General features: G+C 41.0%; 1 protein-coding gene across 2 annotated transcripts in view; it reads left to right on the top strand.

Annotated features, from left to right (window-relative positions):
• LOC128697334 (uncharacterized) overlaps positions 1-12,838 on the top strand; it is a 122,967-nt gene that overhangs the window by 43,457 nt on the left and 66,672 nt on the right. For both annotated transcript variants that reach the window (XM_070094218.1, XM_070094217.1), the window contains 2 exons: positions 849-958; positions 9,936-10,075. In XM_070094218.1, the coding sequence (XP_069950319.1) occupies positions 849-958; positions 9,936-10,075 (250 nt within the window). The remainder of the gene's footprint in view (positions 1-848; positions 959-9,935; positions 10,076-12,838) is intronic.

The raw sequence follows: 12,838 nt of genomic DNA, 5'->3' as shown, positions 1-12,838 counted from the left end.
TGTTTCTGAAGTCCCCTGTAAGAATCAGGTGGTATTTATTCATCTCTGCATCAGTTATCATGTCTTTCTAGTTTTTCACTAAATGAGTAAATATTATAGTCTACAGATTGCTCCAACTGTTAAAGGCTTTTTTTAAGGTCTTTGGATTTAAATTTAGCAAATGTATATTCACCATTTTCATCCCTTGTGCAAGTAGAATTTATACATTCAAGTTCATCATAGTAGTATATAGCTGTTCCACCTCCTAATTGGTCTGGCCAACAATTGTGTATGGCCGTGTAGCCATATATGGCATAGATGTTCGTAACATCAGGTTTTAGCCATGTTTCAGTGAGAGAAATGGTAGACATACTGACATTTAGAGAATTGAGTAATGCTTGGAGGTCATAATATTTGCTTAATGATCTAGAAACATTGGTTGTGTTTCCTTACACTTGCTATCCCCATTCATCTGGCAAATAAGTAGGTACCTGGGTGTTAGTCGACTGGTATGCATCAAATCCTGGGGACAAGATTGAAGGACCCCATTGAAAATAAGGCAGATAGTCCTCAATGATGCATTGACTTTCTTTGGTTATCCTGGGTGTCTAAGCCTATGGGTTAAAAATAAAAAAAAATTGTATCTTATTGTAGCTCTAATGTATATTCTTAGGAAATAAGCCGTCATTATCATTGCCTAAATACAGGATATGATCCCTTGTAAAGGAGATAGTGTTAACTGGAAATGTTCTGTCAAGATAATATTTTTTAAGCAAGTAAATAATATATCTAGCATAAATTTCTATTTGGTTTTTTATTTCATATACAGCCTAACCATAAATTAACTATTTGTTGGAATTTCCATTTAGGTGCAGCGTGATCCCAGCAAATACTTCAAATTAAAATGGAAGAACCAAGCAAGATCAGGTTGTCAAGGCTTCCTGAATGCTGCTCAGCTTCAAAAACAAGCTTTTGAAGAGTATGTATGACACATGTGTAACATTAAAAACAAACAAACACACACACACACACACACACACACACACACACACACACAGTGAGGACTCAAAAGGGCAATGAGAAAAGAATAGTTGAAGAAGTCGGAGGCAGAAGGGCGAGGTGCACGAGTCATCGGACAGCGAGCATCATACAGTAGGCATCTGGATGGACGTCCCCTCTGAGTTGTAATGTACAACTCACCTGTTTGTGGTTGGGGGGAAGTTTTGAGTGCCAGAGCCAGCCCTACGATCACTGGTCTCTGGCTTTCAAACCCTGCTCCAGAGTGACTATCATGCACACAGCATCTAGCAGTAGTAGGAAGATAAAATTTGTAGGAGCAAGGAATAGGCAGGAAGAGTAAGTTGGGGCTAATGGGACTACAGCCCTGACAACAGTTTCAAAAGATACTGTTTTAAGACACAAAGACAGTGCAATCTGAGAAGCAAGTATTGGGTACACATGTAGTAATAGGTATTACATAACTGGGCAAAAGAAATACTCGTTAACACACGCTAGTATTATAATTATTAAAATTACTCTCAGTATTAATGGTATCTTATTAGTATTATGGATACACAGAGGTGAGGTGTATTTCTGGGACATATAAACAACTGACGTGCTCACACACACATACATACTCGGGGCCAGGAGCCGAGTATCGACCCCTGAAACCACAACTAGGTGAGTACACACACACACCCACTTATTCACACAGCTGATCCTTGGAATTTGACTGTCCCCCCCACCCCCCTCTCTCCCTTTCCCTCTCCCACAGACCTTTCCCCCCCATTCTAGCCTTCACTCTCTCGCATTTCTCTCTCTCTCATAGCCTTTTTCCCTCCTTCCCCCTTCTCTCTCTCACTCTCATAGCCCTATCCCTCACCTTCCTCTCTCTCTCTCTATAGGCTTCTGTCCCTCTCCCTATTTCTATCTTTCTACCCCTCCTTCGCATTTCTCTCTCTCAAAGCCTTTTCCCTCACCCTCCTCTCTCTCTCTCTCTCTCTCTCTCTCTCTCTCTCTCTCTCTCTCTCTCTCTCTCTCTCTCTCTCTCTCTCTCTCTCTCTCTCTGTCTCTCTCTCTCTCTCTGTCTCTCTCTCTCTCTCTCTCTCTCTCTGTCTCTCTCTCTCTGTCTCTCTCTGTCTCTCTCTCTCTCTGTCTCTCTCTCTCTGTCTCTCTCTCTCTCTCTCTCTGTCTCTCTCTCTGTCTCTCTCTCTCTCTCTCTCTCTCTCTCTCTCTCTCTCTCTCTCTCTCTCTCTCTGTCTCTCTCTCTCTCTCTGTCTCTCTCTCTCTCTGTCTCCTGTCTCTCTCTCTCTCTCTGTCTCTCTCTCTCTCTCTGTCTCTCTCTCTCTCTCTGTCTCTCTCTCTCTCTCTGTCTCTCTCTCTCTCTCTGTCTCTCTCTCTCTCTCTGTCTCTCTCTCTCTCTCTGTCTCTCTCTCTCTCTCTGTCTCTCTCTCTCTCTCTCTCTCTCTCTCTCTCTCTGTCTCTCTCTCTCTCTCTGTCTCTCTCTCTCTCTCTGTCTCTCTCTCTCTCTCTGTCTCTCTCTCTCTCTCTGTCTCTCTCTCTCTCTCTGTCTCTCTCTCTCTCTCTGTCTCTCTCTCTCTCTCTGTCTCTCTCTCTCTCTCTGTCTCTCTCTCTCTCTCTGTCTCTCTCTCTCTCTCTGTCTCTCTCTCTCTCTCTGTCTCTCTCTCTCTCTGTCTCTCTCTCTCTCTCTCTGTCTCTCTCTCTCTCTGTCTCTCTCTCTCTCTCTCTGTCTCTCTCTCTCTCCCCCCTAGTCTTATCCCTAGTCTTATCCCTTCTAAATAGCAAGCATCGAACTTAAGCTAAAAGAATCCTTTAGGAGTCAGGAATCGCGGGAAGAACTAAAAGCTATAAATGAAATCGAAAGAAACCCAAAGTATTTCTTCTCCTATGCCAAATCAAAATCGAGAACAACGCCCAGTATTGGGCCCCTACTTAAACAAGATGGGTCCTACACAGATGACAGCAAGGAAATGAGTGAGCTACTCAAGTCCCAATATGACTCAGTTTTTAGCAAGCCGCTAACCAGACTGAGAGTCGAAGATCAAAATGAATTTTTTATGAGAGAGCCACAAAATTTGATTAACACAAGCCTATCCAATGTTATCCTGACGCCAAATGACTTCGAACAGGCGATAAATGACATGCCCATGCACTCTGCCCCAGGGCCAGACTCATGGAACTCTGTGTTCATCAAGAACTGCAAGAAGCCCCTATCACGAGCCTTTTCCATCCTATGGAGAGGGAGCATGGACACGGGGGGTCGTCCCTCAGTTACTAAAAACAACAGACATAGCCCCACTCCACAAAGGGGGCAGTAAAGCAACAGCAAAGAACTACAGACCAATAGCACTAACATCCCATATCATAAAAAATCTTTGAAAGGGTCCTAAGAAGCAAGATCACCACCCATCTAGAAACCCATCAGTTACACAACCCAGGGCAACATGGGTTTAGAACAGGTCGCTCCTGTCTGTCTCAGCTACTGGATCACTACGACAAGGTCCTAAATGCACTAGAAGACAAAAAGAATGCAGATGTAATATATACAGACTTAGCAAAAGCCTTCGACAAGTGTGACCATGGAGTAATAGCGCACAAAAATGCACGCTAAAGGAATAACAGGAAAAGTCGGTCGATGGATCTATAATTTCCTCACTAACAGAACACAGAGAGTAGTCGTCAACAGAGTAAAGTCCCGAGCAGCTACGGTGAAAAGCTCTGTTCCACAAGGCACAGTACTAGCTCCCATCTTGTTCCTCATCCTCATATCCGACATAGACAAGGATGTCAGCCACAGCACCATGTCTTCCTTTGCAGATGACACCCGAATCTGCATGACAGTGTCTTCCATTGCAGACACTGCAAGGCTCCAGGCGGACATCAACCAAATCTTTCAGTGGGCTGCAGAAAACAATATGAAGTTCAACGATGAGAAATTTCAATTACTCAGATATGGTAAACATGAGGAAATTAAATCTTCATCAGAGTACAAAACAAATTCTGGCCACGAAATAGAGCGAAACACCAACGTCAAAGACCTGGGAGTGATTATGTCGGAGGATCTCACCTTCAAGGACCATAACATTGTATCAATCGCATCTGCTAGAAAAATGACAGGATGGATAATGAGAACCTTCAAAACTAGGGAGGCCAAGCCCATGATGACACTCTTCAGGTCACTTGTTCTATCTAGGCTGGAATATTGCTGCACTCTAACAGCACCTTCAAGGCAGGTGAAATTGCCGACCTAGAAAATGTACAGAGAACTTTCACGGCGCGCATAACGGAGATAAAACACCTCAATTACTGGGAGCGCTTGAGGTTTCTAAACCTGTATTCCCTGGAACGCAGGAGGGAGAGATACATGATTATATACACCTGGAAAATCCTAGAGGGACTAGTACCGAACTTGCACACGAAAATCACTCACTACGAAAGCAAAAGACTTGGCAGACGATGCACCATCCCCCCAATGAAAAGCAGGGGTGTCACTAGCACGTTAAGAGACCATACAATAAGTGTCAGGGGCCCGAGACTGTTCAACTGCCTCCCAGCACACATAAGGGGGGATTACCAACAGACCCCTGGCAGTCTTCAAGCTGGCACTGGACAAGCACCTAAAGTCAGTTCCTGATCAGCCGGGCTGTGGCTCGTACGTTGGTTTGCGTGCAGCCAGCAGCAACAGCCTGGTTGATCAGGCTCTGATCTACCAGGAGGCCTGGTCACAGACCGGGCCGCGGGGGCGTTGACCCCCGAAACTCTCTCCAGGTAAACTCCAGGTAAACTCACCCCCATACTCTCTCCTCTCTCTCCCTCTTTCTACCCTTTCTCCCCCTCTCAGTCTCTCTCTTCTCTAGCCTTCCCCTTTCTATTTTCTCTCTCTCTCCTCTAGCCTTGTCCCTCCCCCCCCCCCACACACACACCCTGAAAATACATAAACTTCTCTCTGTGGTACAATACATAAGCTTCTGTCTGTGGTAGAAAAAAAATGGGTGGCCCTAGAGGGCGGAAAACCAGAGATCTGGTGGATGAACCAGGTAGGAAAGTTTGGGAGTTAGAGCTCCAAAAAAGGGAGGAAGAGTGGGGAAGGAAGATAGAAGAGCTTGGCAAGATAATGGAGGAGTGGATAGCTGAAGAGTGCAGGAAGTGGGAGCTACAGGTATTAGCAGCAGAAGCTAGGATACAGTGCTTAGAAGAAAAACTGCAAAACCTAAATCAGATTAGAGAGAGACAAATGACAATTCAGTTGCGACATCAGGAAATTCTATGTCAGGCACAGACATAGGAGATATGCCATACGCGAAGGCCCTATCAGACCCACGTGGGGCCAGGGAAAAGACGAGGAGTACACTAAGATCAAATGACAGGTCCGAAGACAATGAAGGTATGTTATATGCAGAGACTCTAACAGCCAACTGCAGTAGCAAGGAACAGCTGGTCATGAAAGACAGTTCACTGAGAATAGATTGGGATACCGTGTAATAGAGGCAGTTACTTTCCATTAAATATTGTTGGGAGTTAGATTATAGAGATTTAGATCTGGATCTATTTGATCATTCACCATTTAGGTTTAATGGCAACGGTTGTATAAACTGTATTTTAGCCCTTTGACTGTCACAGACCCCTTTCTGAAACTGTCATTCTATGTCGCAAAATATTAAAAAAAAAAAAAATTTCTTACCAAAATAATCTTACTGAGTGTTTTAAGCCTAAAAAAAAAATTTTCCCATCAGTACTTACCGAGATATAGAGTCAAAAAGTTGGCAGATAATGAGCGGCGAATGCCGCCCACCTGGTATTCTTTTATTTACTCCAATTCGAAGGTTTCTTGTATTTTCCAATATTTTTCTTTTCTAAGTAACTTATGTGGCCTGTGAGACCAAAGTAAAGTGCATTGTTCAAATATACACTCATTATTAACAACACAATAACTGAACAAACATTATCACTGTTAGATTGTGTATAAAACTTGTTTACACAAACAAACAATACAAAATATGGTTTATTACTATTGTTCCATAATAGTATATATACATATATACAGACACTGAACACTTTCCTAGAACTACTGCAGCTTGTGGAACTCTTTGAAACATGGGTATATGCAGAGTGGTACTTGACACTCCTCACACATAAAACGAGTGTCTCTGCGTGTTTGTGGGCGTTTTGTGGTATGTCCACATACAAAACCCCTCTTCTGAGCACTTTTCTTAAAAGCAGTAGGAGGCAGTTGTATGGGGTAGTGATCATCAGGCCTCAAACGAGATGTCATGTGTTGGTAATTTCATGGGCGCTGGTCTATTGCAGGTGTTGCTCCTTGGTACTTGACGATTATTTGTCTGATGACTGACAAACAAAATTCACCATATTTTGGTTTGTTGTTGGTCCTCAACTTGTATATGTTATAAGCATTTAGCATGGAAATATCAAGAAGATGGAAAAAAAGTTTTATATACCACTTATAACTCTTGCATACACAATCAGCAAACCCAATCTGCATGTCACATTTGTCCACTAAGCACATGCTGAGGTTGTAGTCCATGACAGCTGCAGGTTTTAGAATGGGTTCATTGGTCTCTCTATTGTGCCTGTCAGTGTGTGCAATTTCGTTTCGGTGAACTGATGTGAAGAATGTGACATCACATTTGTCATGCCACCGAAATGCCATGATGTCATTGGCAGCAAAGGCCTGCACCTCACCTCTGCAAGTGCCAGCGTCGAACCTTGGCATATGCTTACAATTACCAGGCATTGCGCCACACACGTCTGTCAGGTTTACTCACGTCTGTCAGGTTTACTCGCAAGTAATCACTGAGTATGGGGCTTGTGTACCAGTTAATCAGTATATAATATATGCCCCTTACCAAGATATGGTTCCATCATTGTTCAATCCACATCACCAGAGATACCCAATAACTTCTTGATATCTCTCAATGTATTACTGCCAGTGTACACAATATCCAAAACGAGATATCACACAGTACAAATAACTTTATACCAAAGCATTTCCTCTTGCTTGGTATGTACTGCCTGAATGAGAGTCTTCCTTTGAATAAAATCAAAGACTCGTCAATAACAAGCTTCCTGAAGGGATAAAAATACATGCAACACTTTTGTTTCAGGTACATAAACACATTTCTGCTCTTATATAACCTGTCGGTTCTGTCAGGCCTTGTTTTGTCTGAAAAGTGTAACATACGTAAGAGTATCAAAAAACGATTTACTCCTATAATGTAGCTAAAACCTGGGGTTGAAATCAGGCGTTCTGTTGACCAGTATGTGGTGACAGTGTGCTTATACACATGTGGCATAAGCATTACTGTGGCAAAGAACAGGTACATCTCTGCCTCAGTTGTGCCCTTCCACTGGTGTAGCCATGATCTTGGAGAAAGAATTGTATTTGCCATGGTGTACTCATAGTATGTGTTGGTTTCACTGACAATAATGTCCATCAGGGGTTCATCAAAGAATAAGCATTTTAGTTCAGTGGCATTGTTTCCAAGTGTACAAGATGGCCGTATTCCACTTTGTGTTTCATCAAAGTCATGGGGATTGGGAATAAAATCACCTTGGCGAATATTCCCCCTCACTGTCGCTACTAGAGCTGCTGTCAATAATTTTGAAATCACTATCATTATCACTTTCACTGCTCAGATCTGAGTCCTGTAAATGGGGAAATGAAGTTTCCTTTTTCGTCCTGGTACAGGTGAATGTGAATGAGATGTGCCAGTACCAGAGGTGGACGGTTGTGGGTCATTGGGGTTTTCATCACTAATTATGTAATCCTGGGCACTGCTTTCGGTCACACCCTCTCCAAAACCATGAAATTCACTTTCACTGGCACTTCCATCACTGTTAGAACTATCACTTGGGAACAGTCGACCTCCAGTACCCCAAGGAGTGAGGTACTTCTTACCATGAGGCATGGTGAAAATGGACTACCAAGATGGCATTCCCACAATGCACCACTGAGTCCCAGATTTTTTTTCACAGGGTGCACACCCACCACTGAGACCCATTCTCTCTCATGCAGGCCTACCAGCTTTCTCCCGCTTGATTTGAAACCGCTAGAATTTTTGTGTATAAATATGTCCGAAACAGTGGCGCCTAAGACATATATATGTATATATATGACCGAAACAGTCAAAGGGTTAAAGCACCCCTCTGGCAAGACAGTGATGAAATGAATGATGATGAAAGTTTTTCTTTTCCGGGCCACCCTGCCTTGGTGGGAATTGGCCAATGTGTTAATAGATAATAAAAAAATTTGGAGGATGACCAAATTTTGAGTTTCGTTCATAAAGAATTCACTTGGATTGCCCCTTAGAGTGGGCATTGACTCGCTGAACACTGAGTCATATTGGGACTTTAATATCTTACTCATTTCTTGGCTATCATCTGTGTATGTCCCATCCTGCCTAAGCAGGGGCCCAATACTGGATGTTGTTTTTTCCTTAAATTTGGCATAAGAGAAGAATTATTTTGTTTGTTTTTTCAATTTCCTTTGTGGCTTTTAGTTCTTCTTGTGATTCTTGTCTCCTATAAGATTCCTTCAGTTTAAGTTCGATATTTGCAATTTCATTGACTAGCACCTCCCTTTGCATTTCAGATATATTGGCCCCACTCAGCAGCTCTGTGACTCTTCGCCTTCGTCTGTATAGGGAACATTTCTCTCTTTCTAGTTTACATCTTCTCTTTATTTTTCTTAATGGAATGTGTCTTGAGCAGATCTCAAGAACCACAGAATTAATTTTTTCAAGGTAAATGTTTGGATCTGTGTTGTTTAGGATATCTTCCCAGCTTGTTTCATTTAGGACATGGTTTACTTGATCCCATTGTATGTTTTTGTTATTGAAATTCAATTTCATGAAGAGACCTTCATGACTGCTTACATTTTGCTGGTCCAGAGCCCTCTGCATACATGTCTGTACCTCTGTTACTTAAGATTTCAACATAGTCTGTTAAGTAGGATTTACGCAGTTGACTACAATCATATGTGCGGTAAGAAAGGTAGCTAATTAACAAATGGTCTTATTGTTTCAAACTGAATCATTGATCTTTATTTTTGTGGAGTGACTGAATAGAGATGAAGAAACAGTAGCTAGGCACACTTATGACAGTGTCAGTGAGCGATCATTCTTCAACCTCTGTACACCATATAATTTTAAGATTTCTTTTGATTTCATTTTTCTGCTCAAAGTTCTGTTTTAGAAATCTTATTTCTGGGTATACCTCAGTAATCTCCAGACTGTGCTCACTGAAAAACAGACACCTAAAAAAGTTGAATACTAACCCAAAGCATCCAATTACATAAGAAAACATTGAAATATCTGAAGAGGTTAAAAAATCTACTATTGGATGTAGACAAGAACTAAGATAAAAGGACTAGATGAGATGAAATTGAGTCTATAAGAATGTGAAGATGCATTACTTGTCCACTTTGTTAAATTTTTGAGGCCTTGCCACAAGAGATGGTAAATTAGTAAAGCTGTGCTAATATTACAGAAAAGGAAGATGAGGATGAACCTTTGAACTACAGGGGTTTCCCTACATATGAATATCAGAGTTACAAGGGTCCAAATTTGGAAGGTTGTTCACAGTGGTGGAAGAAGAGAATGAGTTTCAAGAGAGAGGCAAGCATTACAATTACTGAAAAATAGAGCAGGTTGTAAGAGAGAATGGCAAGTATTACAAATGATGATAATAAAAAAATAAACATATAAACACCAGAGACATGACAAACAGGTGCAATAATTACACACAATATGCTAACACATCTATGTTCAGAATGTTCCTTATACTGCTTAAGAATACTGTACATATTTGATATATTGTAGTGTATATTATTTCATGCAAGTTCTGTTTTGGTATATAAAAATTTACTTCATGCTATTTCATTTTCACCATTTATAACTTGAACCATATTTATCCTGTAGATTGGAAAAATGTGTGAGCAACGTTCATGCACCTGGAGTGAGAGAAGCAACTTACAGGTTAGGTCTGGCTGCCTGCACAGTAACACTCAAAAAATTTAACAACACCATCATCAGTATTGACTTGGCTCCACAGATTGCAGGTGCAGTGTGAATTTAGACACTTATTGTTTTGGTTATTTAACCTTTTACCTGTCCAAACGTAAATCTACGTTTTCACTGCCAACACTGAATATTTTGAAAAATAAGCTTTTTTTTTAATTAAAGAGGGCAATTTTCTGTGTGTAGTAAGACCGAAAAAATAATTTTAAGGTCAATTTTCCCCATGAGAAATAATGGAAATCAAATTAATCCGTTCCTGACACCCCAGAGTATGAAAAAAAAAATTACCACATGAAAGATACATTTTCCTACACAGACAAACAAGGAGACATGCATAATAACTGTATATTATTGTGTAATGAACAATAAATGATACTTACCTTTATTGAAGATCTGCCGATATGGGATGGGAGGAGGGGAGATGATATAGGTTATTTTTTGGAAGGGGTATCCCCTTCCATTAGGACTTAGGTAGCATGTCCTTTTCTGGGGTTACTTCCCTTCCTTTTAATGCCACTGAGAACAACTTGACAGTCACTGGACCTCTGTCGCACAACAAATCTTTCCATAGAGCTCTGTACCTCTCGTTCCTTTTAAGATTTTTCTAAAGTGGTTCACAACATTATCATTGTACAGGTTGCCAACACGGCTTGCAATAGCTGTGTCAGGGTGATTTTCATCCATAAATGTTTGCATTTCAGCCCACTTTTCACACATTTCCTTAATCCTTGAAGAAGGCAACTTCTTCAATTTCTCTCTCTCCTCCTCTGAAGCAGTTTCCTTAGGTCTGGCCTCTTGCTGTTACAGATGCTCTTCCAGCTCATCAGTGGTTAGTTGTTCATCGTCGTCCTCCACCAACTCTTCCACATCCTCCCTACTAACCTCCAACCCCATGGACTTCCCCAGTGTCACAATGGATTCCACAACTGCTATAAGCTCCTGAGGATTAGCCCCAAATCCTTCAAAGTCCCTCTGTTCTACACATTGTGGCCACAATTTCCTCCAAGCAGAGTTCAAGGTCCTCTTAGTCACTCCCTCCCAAGCCTTACCTATAAGGTTTGCACAACTGAGGATACTAAAGTGATCTTTCCAAAACTCTCTTAGGGTCAACTTAGTGTCTGAGGTCACTTCAAAGCACTTTTGAAACATAGCTTTTGTGTAGAGTTTTTTGAAGTTGGAAGTGACCTGCTAGTCCATGGGCTGGAGGAGAGGAGTGGTATTAGGAGGCAAAAATTTGACCTTGAAGCTCATGTCCCCAGAAATTCGCTCTGCCAAGTCTGAACGATGACCAGGAGCATTGTCTAATTCGAGGAGGCACTTATTTATTTATTTATTTATTATTAATTTAGACATGATACATAGTTGTACAAAGAAATACAGTGGTTGAGTGTACATGTCAAAAGCCCCTTGTTTGCATAGCATTATGGGCAGGCTTAAAATTAACTTAAGATTAACGAAGCAATGATACATTCAATTGTAAAAATTACAGTCAACAAATTACAACATAAAGCACAAATGAGTAATTCAGAGACAGGTCATATGGTCATTTGAAGAGTTACTGTGCATTCAAGAGAATGGAGTATTCTATTAGGTTATGCAATTAAAAAAACAGTTTGATAGGGTCACAGGTTATACATTTATGAAATACAGTAATTCAGTATTTATTTAGTTGTGGGTTAGTAAGTGGTTTTTGAGAAGTCTTGAATTGATATACAGACAGTATTTCTTTTATATTCACTGGTAATGAATTCCAGATTTTTGCACCTTTTATGTGCATTGAGTTTTTACATAGTGTGAGATGGACATGAGGAACATCAAAGAGTGATCTGTGTCTTGTGTTATGGTCTTGTGTTCTGTTGAGGTTGGTAAGGAGACATTTGAGGGGAGGGTTTATATCTGAGTTAAGTGTTCTATGTATGTAGTAGGTACAATAATAAGTATGGATGTTTTGTACGGTGAGTAAGTTTAGAGTTTTAATATTGGTGGAGTGTGCTGCCTGTAGTGGGAATTTGTTTTCATTCTGACTGCAGCCTTTTGTTGGGTAATTGGTGGTCTGAGATGGTTTATTGTTGTTGAGCCCCATGCACTTAAGGTCCAATTTCTTTTCCAGGAGGTAATTTTTCACAATGGGGGCAAACACATAGTGAAACCAGTCATAGAAAAAGTCCCTAGTGACCCATGCCTTACTGTTTGCCCTCCACAGCACACACAAATTAGCCTTGAGGACATTGTTTCTCCTGAACACTCTAGGAATTTCAGAGTGATACACCAATAAAGGTTTCACTTTGCAATCACCACTAGCATTAGCACACAACAAAAGAGTAAGCCTGTCTTTCATAGGCTTATGTCCAGGGAGTGCCTTTTCCTCCTGAGTAATGTAGGCCCTGTTTGGCATTTTCTTCCAAAACAGACCTGTTTCATCATAATTAAACACTTGTCCAGGTTTCAATTCTTCAACCTCTATGTACTCTTTGAATTCCTGCACATATTTTTCAGCCGTTTTTTGATCCGAACTTGCAGCCTCACCATGCTTTATCACACTATGTATGCCACTATGATTCTTAAATCTCTCAAAACAACCTTTGCTGGCCTTAAATTCACTCACATCACCACTAGTTGCAAGCATTTTTTTTAATTAAATCATCATGCAACTGCCTTGCCCTTTCACATATGATCACTTGAGATATGCTATCTCCTGATATCTGTTTTTTGTTTATCCACACCAGTAACAGTCTCTCAACATTTTCAAGCACTTGCTATCTGTGTTTTGTAAAGATACTTGCACCTTTTGCAACAACAGCTTC

Source organism: Cherax quadricarinatus, chromosome 44 (assembly GCF_038502225.1).
Source record: "Cherax quadricarinatus isolate ZL_2023a chromosome 44, ASM3850222v1, whole genome shotgun sequence".
NCBI lineage: Eukaryota > Metazoa > Arthropoda > Malacostraca > Decapoda > Parastacidae > Cherax > Cherax quadricarinatus.
Note: the sequence above shows the minus strand (reverse complement) of the source record. Positions and strands in the feature narration are given on the sequence as shown.